At 43.1% G+C, this 19,256-nt stretch overlaps 1 protein-coding gene across 5 annotated transcripts; it reads right to left on the bottom strand.

The window, feature by feature from the left end:
* Positions 1 to 1,792: 1,792 nt before the first annotated feature.
* Positions 1,793 to 17,605, bottom strand: OPTN (optineurin). 5 transcript variants are annotated; one of them, XM_054287575.1, is made up of 14 exons: positions 17,544 to 17,605; positions 16,725 to 16,901; positions 14,841 to 15,043; positions 12,547 to 12,693; positions 11,426 to 11,502; positions 9,226 to 9,360; positions 8,074 to 8,155; positions 6,709 to 6,824; positions 5,898 to 6,047; positions 4,846 to 4,939; positions 4,041 to 4,199; positions 3,241 to 3,371; positions 2,439 to 2,518; positions 1,793 to 2,290 (listed from the first exon to the last, which is right to left on the bottom strand). In XM_054287575.1, exons 2-14 carry the CDS (start codon positions 16,888 to 16,890, stop codon positions 2,169 to 2,171), a joined length of 1,662 nt encoding a protein of 553 aa, XP_054143550.1. In that variant the 5' UTR covers positions 16,891 to 16,901; positions 17,544 to 17,605; the 3' UTR covers positions 1,793 to 2,168. The 5 variants fall into 5 exon arrangements, with proteins under 5 accessions (XP_054143550.1, XP_054143553.1, XP_054143551.1 ...); XM_054287578.1 differs by having other exon boundaries at positions 2,439 to 2,515; XM_054287576.1 differs by having other exon boundaries at positions 9,226 to 9,357.
* Positions 17,606 to 19,256: the final 1,651 nt, after the last annotated feature.

The following is a 19,256-nucleotide window of genomic DNA, read 5'->3' as shown; positions in this document are numbered from 1 at the left end:
TCCTTTTCCCCAGGCTGAGCCCCCTCAGCTGCTCCTCCTCAGCCTTGTGCTCCAGCCCCTGCCCCATTGCCCTTCTCTGGGCACTCTCCAGCCCCTCAGTGCCCTTCCTGAGCTGAGGGGCCAGACCTGGGCACAGCATTCAAGTTGTGGCCACACCAATGCCCACTACAGAGGAAAGAATCACAGTCCTGCTCCTACTGACACATTATTCCTGATCCAGGCTCTGGGTAAGCCCATTTGGCTGCAGGGCTGCCCATGCCTGGGCAGAGTGGCCTCAGGGAGGGGTCACAGCAGGTGCCATCCTCATCTGGACAACCTAAACAATGTCAACACTTGTTTTACACCCTCAAATTCAATCCTTGTTATTGTCACGTGCAGTGGACAAAATTTTGTAGGTTGGTCAAGTTTTCTTTGGTAGAACTGTAATTCTGTGAACAATAGTTCTGAGGATGTACAAGCTCATTGCTGGACTGCACTAAGTAATGACAGTAAAAAATAATCTTCCCTGTAGCATGAACAGGTTTCAGTGTATTGTGGCTTTATTCTTTGCAGTTCCTTGCCCCTCCTGATTTGTGCTATTAGACCTGCTCTTTTATCTTTCTGTGAAGACCTATTTCATCTAATGCCCATGTTTTCCTCTTAGCACCCCTGTGCTAACATCCCCTCTCTCTGAAACCTCCTCAGATGATTCATTTTGATTTGACAAATGCATAAGTTATTCCTTCTTCGGCCTTTCACATTGATTTTCTGTGTTTTCATTAAGGTTAATACTTCTCAGATGAAATCAGCTCTATTATTCTGTTAGTTTGCTTCTGGCCTAGTAGCATTTCCATCAGATTTTGATCATTGCAGAATCTGTAACTGTCACAACTCCCATAATAAAACTGGATTCAGAGTAAAAAAAAAAAAGCCTATAAATCCTACTGTCAAAAGGAACCAGTTAAAAGCCAGTAAGATATTGCATCTACTTGTAATTGATGAAGAAGGTTGCAAGGAGGCTGATAAATACCTACTCACAACATCAGCTCTTGTGTTACCTGAAATTATGGATGAAGCTATAGATGAGCTATAACAGAAAACAAGAATCCAGAGTCTAAAAGTGATAATTAAAACAACAGTGACAACAAGCAAAGTAAAAAACTTACTCAAATTACAACGACAAAAAAGGGATTTTCTCCTTCTTGTTGAGATAAAAACACCTGGGAGGACAAGAATAGAACTAATCCACTACAGTTGTTTCTACACAAGCTTTTCAGACATGGGAATTTGAAATCCTGTTCCAGTCTCCCACGTACTCACAGGCACAGATAAATTCATAATTATAGTAGATTTATTTTGATACGTGAAAATCCACTATACTCTTTTTAAATTAGGTTACATCCATCTCAGTGCTTTCCACCACAATACTGTACAAGTTCAAATGCTTGTATTATAATAAAGAAAAATTAAGACAACATCATAAAAATGAACAGTTCTATAAAACCAAGTGACTTGAGTACAGCAGGAGCTACATGTATCAGACCTAGCTGATCCATTTTAAACCTTACCCACATCTGGCTAAAGCAAGGAGTTACATAAGCCATCAAAAATGTAACATCAGATTAGTATGGTCACAAGGGCAGCAATGAAATGGCCATCTGGAGAAACATCAGGGTTCACTTCACATTCTCGATGAATGCAGCACTATTCCATTTTGCTGAAAGCTCCTCAAACAGCTTCTTTTGTGTATTACTTTCCTGGTATATAGTATGTAAGAGATGAAGTATTTACAGGCTCACATTTATTTTATATATATATATATTTGATCAGCAAATATCTCATCTCTCCTGATTTCAGTGATTCAGCCCTGTTCTGCAGAGTAGCCATGGAGCAGAGCACTTCAGGGGAATGTTCCTGAAAGGTTTCATAGCAGCAGACACACTGCAAGTTCTGTACCACATCCATGTTGTTAATCTATGAAAACTCCTTCCCTAAAGCAGATTACAAGAAGATTAGTCACTACAGGACATGGGAAGAGTTTTTACCCTTTTCCCATTGAATTAGCAAAGCAAACTCCTGAAAATCTCCTTCATAGGATATAAGAGCTGAGCATTATTTGAGCAAGAAGGAAAAACTCCCAAGTGTTTGGCAGGTAAAATTCCAGAAGACAAAGAACTGGAGGGCATCACTCAATTAATGCAGTCCATAACATGAATCTGCAGTGTGTCCAAATCAGGTAGGATTTCTTCACATTTAGGACATGCATAAATAGAAATATTCCGCTGCTCTGGCCAATCTTGACTATTCGTTCCTGCAAGCAGAGAAGATAAATGATGAACTGTTGTATTACCTTATTTTGCTCTCTGCAGAGAGATAACCACAGGGAAGCTGTCTGCAGCCAAGCAGAGCTGCTGTAACCTGAACCTGCCCCTGAGGGCTGGAGAAGGTGCCTGCAGTACCTCTTTGGACAAGGTGAGGTGAGCGCTCCTGATCCGGCATCCTGGCTCCATGGCGACTCTGCATCTCTGCCAGAGAGCTTCTGTGGGTAATAAACAGGTCAAGGGCTCTGAAAACAGACTCCTGTCAACTGGTCATGCATTTAGTTCACAACTGCTGCTCAGAAACAGGGCCTAGAAATGCCACTGCTTTGTGAGATCATGCCAGAGGTCTGCTGAAAACAGGGTCATGCAAGTGACACCAGCAGCAGGATTTGGGCAGCCACACACCTAAGGATCCAGGGCACCCTTCTCTGCAAAACTCCAAGGACTCTCAGCTGTTCAGGGAAAACTGCAGATTTGCTTTAAGTAGAAAAGCAAGTTATACCATAAAAATGACTCAGTGTGCAGTTAATGTGAAACATAACTTGATTCAACTACCACAGTACTCAGAACTGTGTATTCACCACTGCCTCCTGGAGAAGCAGCAGATATCCCTGGCACACATGCAGGAAGATTAGCTGCAGATTCACAGCTAAAACTGAGGCCAAAACCCAAAGAAACTCACATGGATCAACAGAGAGAATTTACCAAGCATGCATTATCTGAAATGAAAACTTACTACTCAATTAAGAACTAACACATTTTACACACAGAAAATTGAGAAGTCAGGCAATTCATTTTTTTTTCTCCTTTTAAATTCAAATTAAGCAAGAAATGTCTGCAAATTTATTTGCCTTTCTACTGAGATGCTCACAATGTTGGTCAACACCAGAACAGAGTAACAGGACAGTGCAAAGGCAGTTCAGCCAAATTCTGTTCTCACCGGCCAAGGTCTTCAAAGTTTTGCTGCTCTTTTAGTAGGTATGCCAGCTGGACAGCCAACTGCTCCTTCTCCTCGTGGATCTTCTCTCTTGCTGCCCTCTCAGCATGGAAATCAGAACAATAAACCTCCATCTGATCAGAGAAATGAAATCAGGCTGAAAATTTTTAACTTTGAACCATATTTGTATATTACATGTCAAAATCACAAATCTGTTTCATAATCTGCATCTCCTCAAAACACACACACACTGCAAAGCCAAGAGCTGCCCTTCTCCCAAGGTGAAGGAAGCCTAATGCTTTCTGGACTCTGTAAAAGATACTCTGAGTGCCTTACCTGGGACACAGGTATTTTCTCTGCTGTACAGAGGCAGAAACAAGGCACAGACAAGCAGTGAGGAGGTGACTTGACTTATTACACTGACATATCTGAGGTTCAGATAGTGGAACCAGGCCAAGATGCCCGTTCTGTGCCTTAAATGTGAGGCAAACCCTTTTTACTCACTTAACACATGCTGGTTTGAGTAAAATCATCTCTAAAACATTTGCAGTGATCCTTAAGCCAGTGGTTCTAAATACACATTTACTCCCAGCTTCTGTTTGTTGTGCCAGACTCCAGCATACACAGTTCCTCCTAGAGCCCTAGAATACAGTGGGTAAAGGCTCTGCAAGACAAGCCAAGTAAGGGGTGTTATGCTTTCAAGTTGAGAAAATGTATTCAGCATTCCAGAGTGAGCCATTAAATACCTCCTGGTTTCTGAATACTGGGTGGGGAAGGAGCCAGTTTGTGTAAAGAGCTGATACCTGAGCACGGAGCACAGACATGGTTTCAAGGTCCTCCTCTTGCTTAGCAATTAGCTGCTTCATTTCATCTATCTGGAGCTGCTTTGCAGCAAGGGCTTGTTCTGCCAACTCCACCTTTGCTGTCAGTTGTTCCACCACAGCTTTATCTACTCTGTCCAGCTGCAAAGAAGAATTGTGATTACGACATGAACTCCTTGAAGTGAAAGTTTGCTTCTTACTCCTCCTGTCCTTGGAAAAGGTTCCCATTTTGGTCACCAAAGGAACTTGGACTAAGACAGCAGTGGTGACTGGTATTTTACTTTAAAGATTAGTTTTGAGCTTTCAAACTACATTGTATCAAGTTAAAAGACAACCCCCTAGTGGACACTGTAAAAGATGTTTTCCCAGTTTCTGAAATTACACAGAACAATGTGGCACTTCCACGGTGCTTCAGTTCCTAACAAGGCCTCACTGTGGCAGGCATTCTATTTAAGAATACAAAAATGTTTAGAGATTTACCTTCCCACATTTTTATAAGTGATGCTGCAGGAACACTGAGGTATCTATCACTTCTGTCTGAGGACTGGACTCTGTGCTGCACTGCACTGCAGATTAGACCTTACCCAAAACCACCATGGAAGTACTGATGTGTGGATAAAGTTTTCTGTAACTGACAGCACAGGATCTGTGTTTATCAGAGCAGTGTTGCTATGTTGCATGTAATTATGTAGAAGGGATGACAGTTGTTTCCTGATTTTAAAGATGTTCTCCCATCCCTTCCCCCTCACCCCTAATTAATTATGATTTCTTCTTGTGATGAGTTTACCTCTTTGAGTTTCATTTCATCAATTTTTTTCTTTGCCTCAGTGAGTTCTGGAAGGAGCTTGCTATATGAATCCTGGAGGTTATTGTATCTCGTCCTGTTTATGACAAGAAAAGAGATAAAAATTTAAAACAATTATTTGAAATCTAAATGATAGAACTTAAAAAAAAAGCCACTACCAGCTCCTTGCAAATCAGCGTGCATTTCTGGTGAGAAAAAGTCATACCCCATGTCTCAACATCTCCCTTCCAATGAGTTGTGTGCTGCTCTATCCATGGATTGAGTCAAACCAGTGTCCTTACTGATCACTGCATTTCATATTGAAGAATCCATCACTTGGTTTTTTTATATGAAGCTCACAAATTCTGTTCAATGTAACACCCTTCTTAGGCTTACATCCAAGTCTTGACTCAGACTTCAAGTGAAGGAGAATTTATCAGACACAGACTCTGAAGACAATGAGCAGCTTCTGCAGCAGCTGAAGATGTGTCCTTCAGGAAGTTCAGCCTCTCTGACCAGCTTGGACTGACATTTTCACACTCCTTACACAGACTGCACATGAAAGGGAGCAGGGAGCCAAAGCAAACAGCCTCTCTTTACCTCAGCCTGACCACACACTCGACTCTCCTAGTGCAAACATATTGTAGGGATTGCAGACCTCTTCATTACTGTCACTTTCCCAGCACTGTCAGCATCTGACTTGTCCCTGCCCTCCAGGATGTGTCCACATTTACCCCTGCTGGTCAGTGGCACAGCTGTTGTCACTTCTCTGCTTCCTCCACTTCAATGTTACACCCAGCTCTATTCCACCTTGGACTTTATGGTTAAAGGAACATACAAGCCAGAGTTGACAGCTCAAGTGTTCCTAAGTGAGGGGTTCAGTAGAGGAAAGAATACAGACTTCTACCTCATAATCTACAAACACAGCATAGTTTCAAAGGGTACAGGACACAAAAGTAGTATTTCAGATTCAATTCTCCTTTGGCTGGGTTCCCTTGGACTTCTCTTCTTCACTGACAATGCCTTCCTGGAATACAAAGCCAAGTCATACTCACTTTTCTTCATGTGTCTTGGCTTGTTCCAGCTTGACCTCTGCCTGCATGCTCTCCACCTGAAGTTCCAGCTTCTTGATGGTGTATATCAGCTGCTGCTTCTCCTCCAACTCTGATGCAGCAGCCAAGCTTTTTCTTTCCAGTACCTGGCACCTGATAGAAAAGAAAAAAAGGTTGATCTCTTCTCTCACCCTCTCCTAATGGATTTTTCCCAAGAGGCATATAGCAAAAAGAGTATTTGTTCACTTGAAAGGCATATTTTGATGAAAAACAGGGAAAGACAAAAATCAGTCTACACACAACCATCAGAAAACAAAGCTATAGAAACCAACATTAATTTTCTTACTATTATGAATCTCAAAGAACTGGAATTTGACAGGAAACTAAGCAAAAAAAATAGGGTCTTGTAACCACTTCTATAACCTACACAATTTTCTTCAAAAGCCCAGACAGCTCATGTGAAAAGGTTATAACCAAGTTCCTTGGCTTTCTCCTCTAAAGCCAGAATAGGGATTGATTATGTGAAAGAGAAAACAGAAAAGATTTTTTCTTTACATCATGAAGGGTTACAACCCAAATCTTATAACTCAAGGCACTGAGGTTCTATTTGCAAAACTAGGTTGGCAGCTCAGACTTTCTCACAATTTCTGTATTTCTGCACTTCACCACTTACAAAGAAGGAGCACTCTTTGACAGCACTTCTATGAAACAGTTATTTTAGTTGGTATTTGTAGAGCTGGTGAGTTTCCCAAGATGGGAGTTGTCATACAAGTACTGGGTGTCATGAGAGAACTTTTGCTCTTCTGAGCCTTACTTTTCTTGAAGTTTTTTCTGAATCAATTCTGCTTCTTTTAACTTCTCATGGGCTTCATGAAGCTCTTTAAACAGAGCACAAACTTGCAGATTCAGGGCTTCTACTTCACTGCCAACCTTTTAGAGAAATAAAAAGAAAATTACATATGGACATTTTAAGATAGTAAAGTTACAGGCTAAGAAAGGTAAGTAGGAAGTCTCACTAGAGAAAACTGCCTAAGTTAGTTTGCACAGTTACAGTCTATACTCAGAAATAAGCCCTCATCTACAAGGCTTCACAATTATTCCACACTGCACCCCCTCCATTGTTCCACTAAAGATTTACATTTTACCACAGAGGCAGGTAACATGAGCTCTGCTGACAGGAGCCTCTGAAGAAACACAACAGGGTACATGGAAACAGCTGCCAGCACAAGGGCTGACCTCAGTGTCCCCTTCAATGAGGAGTGTTGGGCCCAGGCTGTAACTCAGGCAAAGGGGAGATAAAAGCACTGGAAAACATTAATTAACCAAGACATCATCTGCTTTCCCTAGGAAGGGCATCTCTTGGCCTGACTGCAGACTGGTCTTGTTTAACCAGGCCAGCCCTGCCCTAAAATACTTCTCCTGGCCTTCAGAAGGGCACAGGTCTCCAGCAGGTCCCACAGCACATTTCCAATTCCCATGCAGCACTTCACAAACTCACACACCTCACATAAAGCACTCTTAGCTGCCTGTATCGTGCAGTTGCATTGAACCAGCATGGACCTCCAGGGCTATGGGATTGCACTCTCACCTCACATAGAAACTTACAGCTGCAGGCACAGAAGCTGAAGCATCTGACTGGAGCTGAATCCCAACCCCAGCACTCTTTCAAATCTTAATTGAGAACATCAGGACTAAGTTTCTGCCTGGACTGCATCTCAATCTAAAATAGTTATGCCCCACCATTGTAACCCCACTAAAAACATGAACAAACCTAAAGCAGGTGCCATATGAGCTCCACATTTAAAGTCTGTTTTACAATATGCTGTCACTGGATTCTGATCCAAAAGCTGACTTAGGCAGCAGTGAGGAAATTCACAGTCTAGATGATTTCTGGGGGTAGAAATTATTGTATTTCTCTCTGCTTACTGGGCATGGCCAGGGCAATGTGGTATAACTGCAGTTATGCCAAGCTTCCTGAATACTTGGCCCCCAGTCCCACCCCTTTGCAGTGGCTGCTGGAATGTGGAACCAACTCTAAGATGCATCAAAGTTCACTTCCATTACCTGGGCAGGACAATTGCCCTTTGCTCCCTGAGTGCAAATGGAAATCTAGACCCTGAGGTTGGTGACCTCAACAAGTCAGCTGTATGTTATATCTTGACTGAGGGCAGGAACTTACAGCTTCTGAACTCTCTTCTTCCTGTTCAGTTTGTGTCCCACTCTCCAGGCAGTTTCTGGTCTCTTTCTCCAGCTTTGACAGTCTGGAAAAAAGAAGAGGCCAATAATGATGGATTTGGCTTATGCTTCAGGTGAGATTGTGACTATACAAGGATTTCATGCAAGTGATGATTCTCTTTGTAGCATCACAGCCACAGAAAAACCACAAGCCAGAACGGAAAGTACAGACATACAGGAAGGCATGCACAATCATGGGGGTTCTTGAAGAACACAGGACACTGTACATTTAATTAAAATGGGTGTGTAAGTCTGCAGGTGTGATGAAGGTCATGACATTCAGTCCAAAGGGATCTTTGGTACAGTCCAAAAGTGCCAACTCTTTGGAAACAGATCATTCTGTTCACTGAATCCAGTGATCAATATTGTCTCTGGTTTCCTGTAGTACTTTCAGGGGCTGAGGTTTCTAAGAATTGTTTGGTTATGGCTCATTACCTCTTCTAGGAAGACCACATAGAAGCAATTACTGTGACACCAACCTTTCATAGTAGATAATGTCTTACTCTGTTTCTCTGAAGTGGGGATCTGGAACTGCTTGGGGAATTGGCCACTCTGAACAGTTGTGCTGATTTACACCCACAGAACTGAGACAGACCCTCATACAGGTCTCACTGTGAAAACTCTGGAATTAAATTTATTTTAGACATTTCTAAGGAGCTTTTGCAAGCTCACACACTGCTAAATGTAGCATGCCAGTATCACGAAGAGGACCTGTTTCAGACATAGTGATTTGGTTAAGGCCACACACAGAGATGATTCATCCAAAGGCAAATAACTATGGAGGAGTGAATGGGGAGAAGAGCCTCAACTAGTCATCCTATCTTTCTGAATAACCCAGGGATAGTTCAATCCCAAGAGGAAATTGGTCATTTGCCTTGATCTGTGGCACTTCAGGAAATGAAAATAAAATCCCTTGCAAGAAAACTGTGGTTTATCTCTATACAGAAAACCACAAAATATTATTACAACTGAGTGCTCAGGAAATTCCCCAAATCACACTGATATTTCAGCTTGTTGCTGATCATTCAGAGACTTGGTAACTGCAGCAGCCCTGAAAGGAAACAGCTCCAAATGTTACAGTGCACCTACTTCATACCTCTCTCTGTGATCCTGCAGCTCCTCCTCAAGTTTTTCCCTCTTCTGAGTTTCATTTCTAAGGCTGCAGAGCAGCTGGCTCACAGTTAGCTCCTCAGACTCCAAATTCTTTGATTCATCTGCAGATTTGCTCCTGCTTCAAACCAAACCAGACCAGATGTAAATAACAACAGCAACCCCTTTAGCAGCACACTCCCTCAACCCTAATGCTAGAACCCAGTCTGAGAGGCCACCAATTCACACAGTGCTGGAAACAGTGCTCTGAGCAAAGGGTTCATTCCTAATTGCCAAGAGCCAAGACCAGCAGCCACAGCCCCTGTGAGTGCAAATGCAGGGCACAGGCAGTCCCATTCCAGCTAAGGGAACAATTCAGCACTAAGCAAGGGAAGCAAAAGCAGTTATGACAACACAAAACCCAGTGCACTTATTCTGACCTATTTTGCAGCCCTTTCTGCAAAGTGCTGCTGTCCACTCCTACAAACAACTTTTTCTCACAATAAAGCACAGAACATTTCTACCTCTGCCTTGCTCCTTTATGGAAAAGAAAGCATATCCCACTAAAAATGGTCATCAGAAATCACTTTCTTGTTCAGAAAAAAAATCTCTTTAACACTTTACCCTCCTCATATTCTATAGTTCTTTTCAAAATCATATTTTGCTACTGTAAATTGAACCAGAAAAAATACAAAGCTCCAAAAAATAGGATAAGTGATAAAATACTGTGTTCCATTATATCCATTTTTATGGCCATCTAGACAGAAAGTCAAAATCCCCAAACTGCATGGATGACAGGCAAGTTAAGACTGTATATTTCAGAGTCTCAGCTGTAAAATAGCATGTGTTTAAAGTTCTGCTTTTGTAGTTCAGAAAAGAAAGCAAAGCAGAGTCTTCTGTGTGCTTCTGAGAGCTAGAAACCTCTGGTGAGCAAAATTCAATACCCAAAAGACAGTGTTCAGCCAGGATATTTTAAGTAAATAACTTTTATCAGGGGATTTTTAGTGCAGTTCTACCCTTACAGAAATAAATCCACCCTGAGTGGATCACATTTCACTGAACCTGTTAACAGCACCCGTCTAAAGTTTCAGCACTGGACAAAGGCACGTGGTGACACTGGAAATATTTTCAGAGCTACGTATGCCCCCTGTTCTTGTAGATATGGCCCAGATTCTCCTCCAAAGGTAAGCAAGTTCCACAGGGAATGTCTTATAATCAGTGTTCTCACAAGCCACAGCTAACAACAAGCTTAATACTTGCAGCTTGGTCTGTGGTCAGCAACTATTTCAGTTTTATCCACAACTGCAACACCCTTATTTCTTTCCCTCCTTCAACTTCTTATCAGCACGCTGAGGGACAAGTTTCTCTGATATTACACTGAAGCACTGTTCTACCTTGCAGTGACATAGGAGTGACAACATGGAGCACAGCTTTCTGGCCTGCTATGTCCTTAGCATTTTCTGTATCCTTCCCTTTCAAAAGCAAAGGCACAAAGTAAATAAGAGTTCAGCCAAAACCATCTAGCTGCTAAACTGGGCAGTATCCAGAGTAGAAAGCTGAACAGTATCAGATGTCTATGTCCACGAGGAGTAAAGGTTCAGCCAGGGGCAAGAAAGTCCCTTGTGTCCTGGTGCTGATGTAAAGATTGAATTTTGAGAAGTAACCTGAACAGAATGCTGCTACCTTAAACCCAATAACCTGAAAAGCAAGGACTGTGTTGCACTGTGTGTCTACCCCATCATGGAAACACTTCATACCAAGCACACTCCAACAGGGTCAGATCTGAAAGACTGTAAGACCTCTGACTCTTACCAACACCAGTACAATTGGGTAGAGGACAGATACTCTATTGGATGGTCTCCAATGATTAGGAGGGAACAAGTCCCTGCAGCCTCTTTGTCTTTTCTGTTTGGCCTTCCTTAAAAGCCTGAAGAGCTGGCAAGTCAGAATGTCCACAAATGCTTGGCCAACTTGCCAGAATATGCACTACTCCCTCTTGTCAGCTAGTAAAAACTAGAAGGAAAAATGTCAGAGAGCTGAGGGTCTTGCTGCGTGCTATGAGGTAGAGCTACTGCAATGGAGGGGTGCAAAGCCAAAGAAAAAGAGGATTTTCTAGTGCATTCCTCTTAGAAAGAAATTCCCTTACATTGAAAACAAAACTCAAGGCAGAAGTCTGAATCACACATAACACACAGGAACCTACATACATGTAGACAGCAACATCACTGGGCATTTCACCACTATTCTCTTGATGTTCCTTTGCAGTTCTATTTATTTCCCCTTCCTAGGAGAGAAAAAACTACTATTAGCTCAGTATTTTATCTAAGCAGAACAGCAGGACTTTATTTATTTAAGGAATGAAGAAAAACAGGGAGAATTGCTATCATGGCAATACAGATAAATAAAAAAACTCCCACAGATAATCTTCATATTTGGAAATTCTTAATTTAAATACTTCACGTGCCTTTCCCTGTATCTCTTCCAGCTTGATTAGAGAAATAGGAACAACAATGAGACTTGCCCTTCTCCATTCATCAGCAACTTCCACAGCCACTCTCCCCTGTGAAGATGACTGGGCACACAGCAAGTGAGCAGCACTGCAGGTGACTTTCAATATAAGCCTAGAGATCACTCTCCAGCCTCCTGAAAGAACAACTCTTCTTTCCCTCTACAAACCCCACTCCTTGACAAACTCCCCACTCCTACAAACCCACTTTGTAGCCCAAAGGAGAATCCTTCTAGCAAATAAAAAGGAGAATGCACCCCTATGTTTTCTCTGACAACTCCAAACAAATTTTAATTACATTTTTAAAATTTCTTGTTGCACATCTACTTTCCAGAGGGATGATATGGGGAATAGAGGGGTAGCAGAGGCTACATTTTCACATTTCAGTTTGTGAAGAGATTCCAGATACAAGAACAGTAAAAAAAGTACATTTTTTTGCCTCTAGGGAATACTCTCTAGAGTTTTGCACTTAAGTTTTGTTTGCTTGCATCTCTATTTATCTGCCAGTAGGAAGTAAGCCCCATTTGCAAAAGAAAATAGCCCATTTATGCACAGGTGTTGCCTCTTAACAAAAGATGGTTGAAATTTCTGGGAACATCAGTACTAAGACAAGACTTAACATTTTTAATTAGTGCAATAGAGGCTATCCATGAAATTAATTTGCTTAGAGCTTTAGAGTGGAAGGACATAAAATAATTCCAAGTCCTTTAAGACACAAGTGCTCTACAGCAGGTAATCTAGGAATGACAGAAAGAATGACAGAATTTTTTAGCCTGGCACCTGGCTGCAGGTTACTGTGCTCCTGTTGCTCCCTTTACTTACATTCATCCCAATCTCCACAAAGGAATCCTCTGCTGAGATGTTCAGCTTGAGCTGCAGCTCTGAAATGATGGCGAGCAGATCTGCCTTCTCAGCCTGGAGCCGCTGCACCTGGGCCTTCAGCTGCCTCACCTCCTTCTCAGGAGCCTCCTGGGATAGACACACCCTGCATCAGCCAACCACAGGAACAGCAGCCCAGGAGCACACAGCCTGAACAAAACAGTGTCCTGCATCCCCTCTCTTCAGGCTTGCCTGAAAACCCCACAGGCACATCCCTAAAGTATGTTCTGGTTCGCTCAACAGAACTTTCAACTGTGAAACCAAGTAATCAAACACTGGGCATCCCACTGCTGGAAAATATGGGACTGGTTCTCTGAATGCACACATAATTAGGATGTAAATTTTTGCCTGAGTCTATGCCTTTTGTTACTACATAGGGTATCAGCCAACCTCCAGAATTATTGCATTTTTCCACCCATATCCCTATTCCTCTTTTCCAAAATCTAAGATTCAAGGGAGAAAAGACCAGTGGGCAGAGAGCTTTCCCACACACCCCATTCTTAGCTTTTCCCCACCTTCTGGCTACTTTGTAGCCCATTTCCATGTATGAATCTTCCCAATTCCTTGACCTTCATACAAAGTCCTAGATCCCTTCCACAAAGTCTCTGTTCCTCAGAGATTCTCCTCAAACTTCCCTCTTTCCAGTTACAATCATCTCCTTTGCCTTTTCCCTTTCTCTAGGTTACTCAAAACCCTCTCTTAAGCCTCTACATAGCCAGCAAGATTCATTATTTCCTCTCCTTTAAATGCTGCTCCCCATTATGAAACATTTCCCTGTGAGTTTGTTTCTTCCTCACTTTGTAATCTGAGCTTCCCCCTCCTGATAATGTTTTATAACAGCACATACCATCAATGCTAATTCTGAACAATTTCTGAAGTCTGAATTATATTCTAAGATATGATTATGCCAAATCTCCAAATTATCTCTGTGCTGACAGTGTCTCTCATCCCACAATACCACTCTGACCCTCTGCTGCCTCTGATTTTGTGCTTATACTGTAAGAGGATGCATTTAGAGTCAGTTCCAGGGAATAAGAGAGATTTCAGATTTCTCAGGCAGGCTGGAAAACTCTGGCAACAGCATCCTTCAGGCATTCAAAGTACAAGAAGCTCTACAACAGACAGAAAGATTATAAATCCTCTGCTTCCCCTTAAAAAATATTCCAGATTTATGAAATTCTGAACAATTTATGAAATCCTGAATTTTCCTGACAATCCTGAAACAAGTTTTCATTCTGTAAAGACTGTGTAAATAATACTTACACAATCACACTGTTTAAACATTACTTTCTTCCCCCTTGCATCTTCTGACCTATTGGCCAATTTTGATTTACATGCTGAAACATTTCTTACAGAGCTCCATCAAACAGTCAGGAGGAAGGGAGAGTCTACTATTGACTCTGTTGAGAAAAAGGTTAATACACTTATTTCTCATCAGACAACAGAGAATCCACATGGGTCTTGGAGGTACCAGACACCAGAATGCATCAGTTTGGCTCTGCATGAACTTCTTCATTAACTTTTCACATGTCCATTTGGGACACAAAGCAGGTTTTGTTTTGATCAGCTTTGCCCACAGATGCCTTCAGTGCCACCTGCAAAATGTTGCCTGGCTACTGTGCAACCACCTGCAACATTAGAAATGATGTGTAACAGAGCCAAAGGCAGGACACAGACAGAAAGCTCAGTCAGACTCAAACAGAGCAGTAAAAGCACAGATCTAATCTGACCTCAGCAAAAGAGCTTTCAGAAAAGAAGACTGATATAATAAAAATAGATGGCATTTTTTTTTTGCTTGTTTACGTGTCAACTTCTCCCTGGAAACATGCTCCAGGAAACACAATAAAAAAAGCAATTAAATTATCATGAGGGACAGATAATCTAACAAGTAAAGGGAAGGATAAAGTAAAGAGATATCCAAGAATAAATGAAAAATTAGCAAGAAATGCCACTTATTTATTATGTAAAAAAGTTTAATTATTATTGTTTACTAAATGCTAACAAAAAAAGTAAATTATCTCAGGTGTGCCATAGTTTTCTGTTACTACACTCTGAAAGGCCTCACTTTTTATAAAGTAAGTCAGGTGAAGACCATTTCTTAGAGGTAAGGATAAAAATGGAGACGTTAACAAATCTCCAAACCATCCCAGTGTGGTGAATCCTAGAATCATAGAAGGGACAGAATGCTCCAGAGTTTCAATTCAAAAGCATGTCAATCTAACCAATTCCTTATTTACCATTTCAGCTCCTTCTTCTCTTTCCTTTAAGCTCTGAAGTTGCTGCTGTAGCTGTTCATTTTCAATGCACTTGGCCTGCAAGCACTGCTTTGCCTCCTTAAACTTTAACTCATAAAATTCTCGCTCTTCTTTCTGCTTCTCTCTCCAGGTGGAAAGCTCCTCATATCGGTCCTTCATAGCTTGGTTGTGCAACTTCATGGCTTCTAAATGGCAGCCAGAGAGAAGACATTGAATCACATCAACACTCTGTCCACGAAACAGCAGATTTCCACTACACTGAGCTCAGCATTCTTCAGCATCAAATGGGTTGGCAATAATTGGGTGTGAAATGTGAGCCTCTGTCTGGCGTACCTTAAATACCAAAACTAAACTTATCATAGTCCATTAGCACCTTAATAACAGCTTTAAATCCACTGCTGGGATCACATGCCCACACTCATTGACTTCTTGACTTTTTCCTAAACTAAGAAGCCAGAGGGATTGTTCACAAGAGATACCTGGTATCTTGCTGTGTGTGGTATTCACATGATCAGCCCAAAACTGCTGAACTGAGCTTCTGAAACTACTGAGACTTGGCAAGGAAAACATTCTAGACTGGTGAATTGCTGTATGCAAACAGATGCTATCAAATCAAATGTCTCAAATATGCCCAACAATGCTCTCCCTCAGTGTGCTGTTACATTTTACTTAAATGGTATGCTCTGTCTCACCCCTCGAAAATGTATGGTTTATTTGGTTAAGAGTCGATTGCAAGCATTGAAAAAATATACCAAACAACTTAGAGCCTACTCAGTTCCCTGTAAGTAACAAAGCCAGTATGTAACAGTATCAGTCTTGCAAAATGCTTACAAGATTTTTAGGCAGTTAGTGAAATTATTTTAGACATGCTTTTTTTTAAGCAAGCAACTCAAGGCTGGTTACTTAAAAATCCTTTATACTTGTACTTTCCAGTTACTTTCATTACATCCTGATGTCATATGATAAACTGCCCATGAATCCTTCAGGTTATGAAAAAAAACAGAGTCTGGAGAATGATTCTGCAAGTTATGGGTTACAGCAGCTGTAAATGTTACCTTATATAAGACCTTTTAGCAAAATACCAGACGTACTTCTACAAACAACTTTCCTGCTAGATTCCCATGAGACACAAAAGTTGGATCACATCCAAAAATGATTCAGGAAGAATTTAAACACCAGTGTAAAATCACAATACAGGAGATATGTGACTCCATGCTCTGTTGTCAAATAAACAGTCAGATACCTCTGTCTTTTACACAAAAAATTCTCAGATCCCTCAGGTTTTGCTCTAACCATTTAAAGGAAGAAATAACTGACACCTAAATTCCAGATCCAGAAGTAAATGTATCTCAAATCATTAGGAATTTTCAGGGAAGGCTACTGGTTTCTCCCAGATGTACCCTGCCATAGCCACCAGTCCTTTTTGAAGTATGGAAGGTACAGTACCCATCCCTCCCAATGCAGCTTTGGCAAAATGTTTGTAATGGATCAAACACTTCTACAATACAAACCAAAAAAATCTTTTAGAGGTTGATGGGCAAATAGCACATCATAGGAGGAGATTTTTCATGTCACCCTCTAAAATACACAGTGCTTATACATAAAACTCAAGAGCAAGTAAGCCACCCTTACATTAGGCTGTTCTCCCCCTAATGTACCACACCAATTCAATTTGATGTGTGCTATCAAATATCCTATTGATGTGTTATTATCAAACTGGCATTGTCATTTGCAGAGCTGTTTATACAGCAAATGCTACCCAGCAAGGGCAGACAAGCACAGAATTCATACTCATAGCACAAAACAAACCCTTCAGAAGAGACTCAGGGCTCTTGCATTTCAAGACCAGCTCACGTGTGCAATCACCTTTTAACTCATTGTTCTCAGTGATGAGTTCTTTCATCTGTTGCACCATCTCTTCCGGGGTGTAAGTGTTAAGGGCTGGGGCTGCCATGCTGTCCACTCCATTTTCCATTTTACTCTTGGAATGCTCTCCATTTTCAGCAGGACGGCCCTTCGACTTGCTGGACATCTCTGAAGCAGCTGTTACAAGGTTTGCCAAGAGCAAACTTTCAATTTCTTGCCAAATTATAAAGAAAGCATTACCACACACGCATTTTATTAACACATGCAAGCCACATCCCTTGTCAGAGCACACAGGCACCTTCAATCCCTCTAACCCCACTACACCAGAGTATCCGTGAGTCTACATTAATCCCCCATGGGCCTAAAACACATGATACCAAAGACGTCTTTCGGGCTATCCAGCCCTTCCTCAGGGGCGCATTTCTCTGGGAATGAAACGAGAGTCCCGCATCTCCCACTCCCTTCCCATCCCTGACAGCACCCGGGCCCCGCCGCCCGGCCCTGTCGGCGCCCGGCCGAGAGCCCGTTTCCGCTGATTTTTAACTTTCATTTTCGCTTTCTTGTCCCCTCTTTCTGTTCTCCTGCAAACCCCACCGCGGTGCTGGGGAGGCTGCGGTGCCTCCACCCTCCTCTACCCAGGCACGGCAGCTCCGTCCCTGGGCCAGAGCGGCCCCCAGGAGCCGCAGAACGGCGCTTCCCCGCCTTGCCCTTCCTTCCCGCAGGCCCACCCCGGATCCGCCGAGTCACTGGGCGAGCCCGGCCATGGCGACCGCCACCCCCCCGCTCTGGGCTGGCCTCAGGGACCTCGTCCCCACTCACCCCTCACGGCGCGCCCATGGCCGCTCAGCTGACGGACGGGCTGCCCGCCCTCCCCCGCCGTCCCCGCCTCCGCCTCCGCGGGGACTTCCCAGCCCCGCTCCCCCCGCCGCCTCCTGGGCACGCCGCGTTCGCTTCCTTCTCGCTTTCCCGGCTGCTGCCCTGAGGGCCGCCGGCCCGGCGGGGCGGGAACCAAGTCCCCCATGGAGCTGCAAGGGGGCGTGGGGAGCACTGCCCCTGAGGGGGAAAAATCCTGCGGGTCCATGAGGTTGGAAAAGGCCTCTGAGATCTTCGAGTCCAGTTTATAACTGAGCACCGCCTTGTCAACCAGGCAGTGGCATTGACTGCCACTTCCAGACTTTCTGGGACAGTGACTCCACCACCTCCCTGGGCAGCCCGTTTCAATGTCGAATCACCCTTTATGTAAAGAAATTCCTTCCAATGTCCAGCCTAAACTTTCCCTGGAACAGCTTGAGGCCATGTCCTCTCATCCTGTCGCTGATTTCCTGGCGGCAGAGCCCAACATCCCCCTCGGGTACAACCCCAGGTCAGGGATTTGTAGAGAGCGATAAGGTCACCCGTGAACTTCCTTTTCTCCAGGATAAACAAACCCCGCTCCCTCAGCTGCTCCTCACAGGGCTCATGCTCCAAACCCTTCCCCAGCTCCACTGCCCTTCCCTGAACCCCCTCCAGCATATCAGGGTCCCTGCTGAACTGAGGGACCCAGAACTGAGCACAGCACTCAGCCCTGCCCAGTACGAGGGGCAGCAATGGCTTCTCCTGCCGTGAGGCAAAAGACAGGATCGAGAGGTGGGTGTGAGGTGAATAAAACGGAATGTTATTGTACAGGACATTTTAGTGATTTTTGCCACAGGGTCAAATCAATTAGGAAGCGTTTTGCCATGCTGTGGGGATACAGTCCATTAATGGTGTCAAAGGATGTGGTTGGAAGCCTTTAAATGGTAGATTCCAGGGATGGGGTTAGCTGGGGTCATCCACCTTGCACAGCCCCAGTGCTTTGTGACTGTGCTTAGCAGGATGTGGGGCTGGGAGCTCCTCAATTGCCAGTTGGAAAGTAACAAAGCCAACCAGGACGTTTTGGTTCCTTCCTTTACAATGTGAAAAATTGGAGCCGTTGGAGCTAAAATGTCAGTTGCTGATGTGGAAAATACCAATCTTTCCTTAAATAATCCCCATGGCTTGAAAATAAGCCCCTTTGATTTGAAAATGCTGCTTTGCCATGTCATTTGCCTGTTGTCTAATAAAATCATGCCTTTCCACGGGCTGGTTCCCCAGCTGCCCTTTAAGGTCCAAAGTCAGGGATTTCCCAGGATGAAGGAGAGAAACAATGAGCCCATTGGATGTTTGAATGGTGGACACTGGCAGGAAAGAGTCCTTTTACAGGTTCAGCATTTAAACAGGGTGCAGCTTACAAATCTGCCAAGAAATAAAGCCAGCAAACATTTGGGACCACCTACATGGTGCAAAGAACAGGTCTGATAGCAGATTTATGCATGCTGAGTCCATAATCCATATGCTTTTTGCTTACACTGCTAATGAACAGAATCTGTCTCCTTGATGGTAGAGTGAGATCTTCTCTGTGGGAGGGAATATGATTTTGGAATTGCTGTCGTCTCCCATCACTGCATCTGTGGCTGGATGTTAGACAGGAGTGTATGGGAGTTAGAGGCCAATAAAGAAACCTTCTGAGAGACT

Source organism: Melozone crissalis, unplaced genomic scaffold, assembly GCF_028551555.1.
Source record: "Melozone crissalis strain CALT ecotype California unplaced genomic scaffold, PUWL_Pcris_2 ptg000059l_1, whole genome shotgun sequence".
NCBI classification, from domain to species: Eukaryota; Metazoa; Chordata; class Aves; order Passeriformes; family Passerellidae; genus Melozone; species Melozone crissalis.
Note: the sequence above shows the minus strand (reverse complement) of the source record. Positions and strands in the feature narration are given on the sequence as shown.

Coding starts and splice junctions, on each gene's coding strand:
- OPTN (XM_054287575.1), bottom strand. CDS start 16,890: ATGTCCAGCAAGTCGAAGGGCCGTCCTGCTGAAAATGGAGAGCATTCC. Junction 11,503..12,546: donor TTGTGGAGATTGGGATGAAT/GTAAGTAAAGGG, acceptor TTTCTCTCCTAG/GAAGGGGAAATAAATAGAAC. Junction 6,825..8,073: donor AAGAAGAGAGTTCAGAAGCT/GTAAGTTCCTGC, acceptor TTTCTCTAAAAG/GTTGGCAGTGAAGTAGAAGC.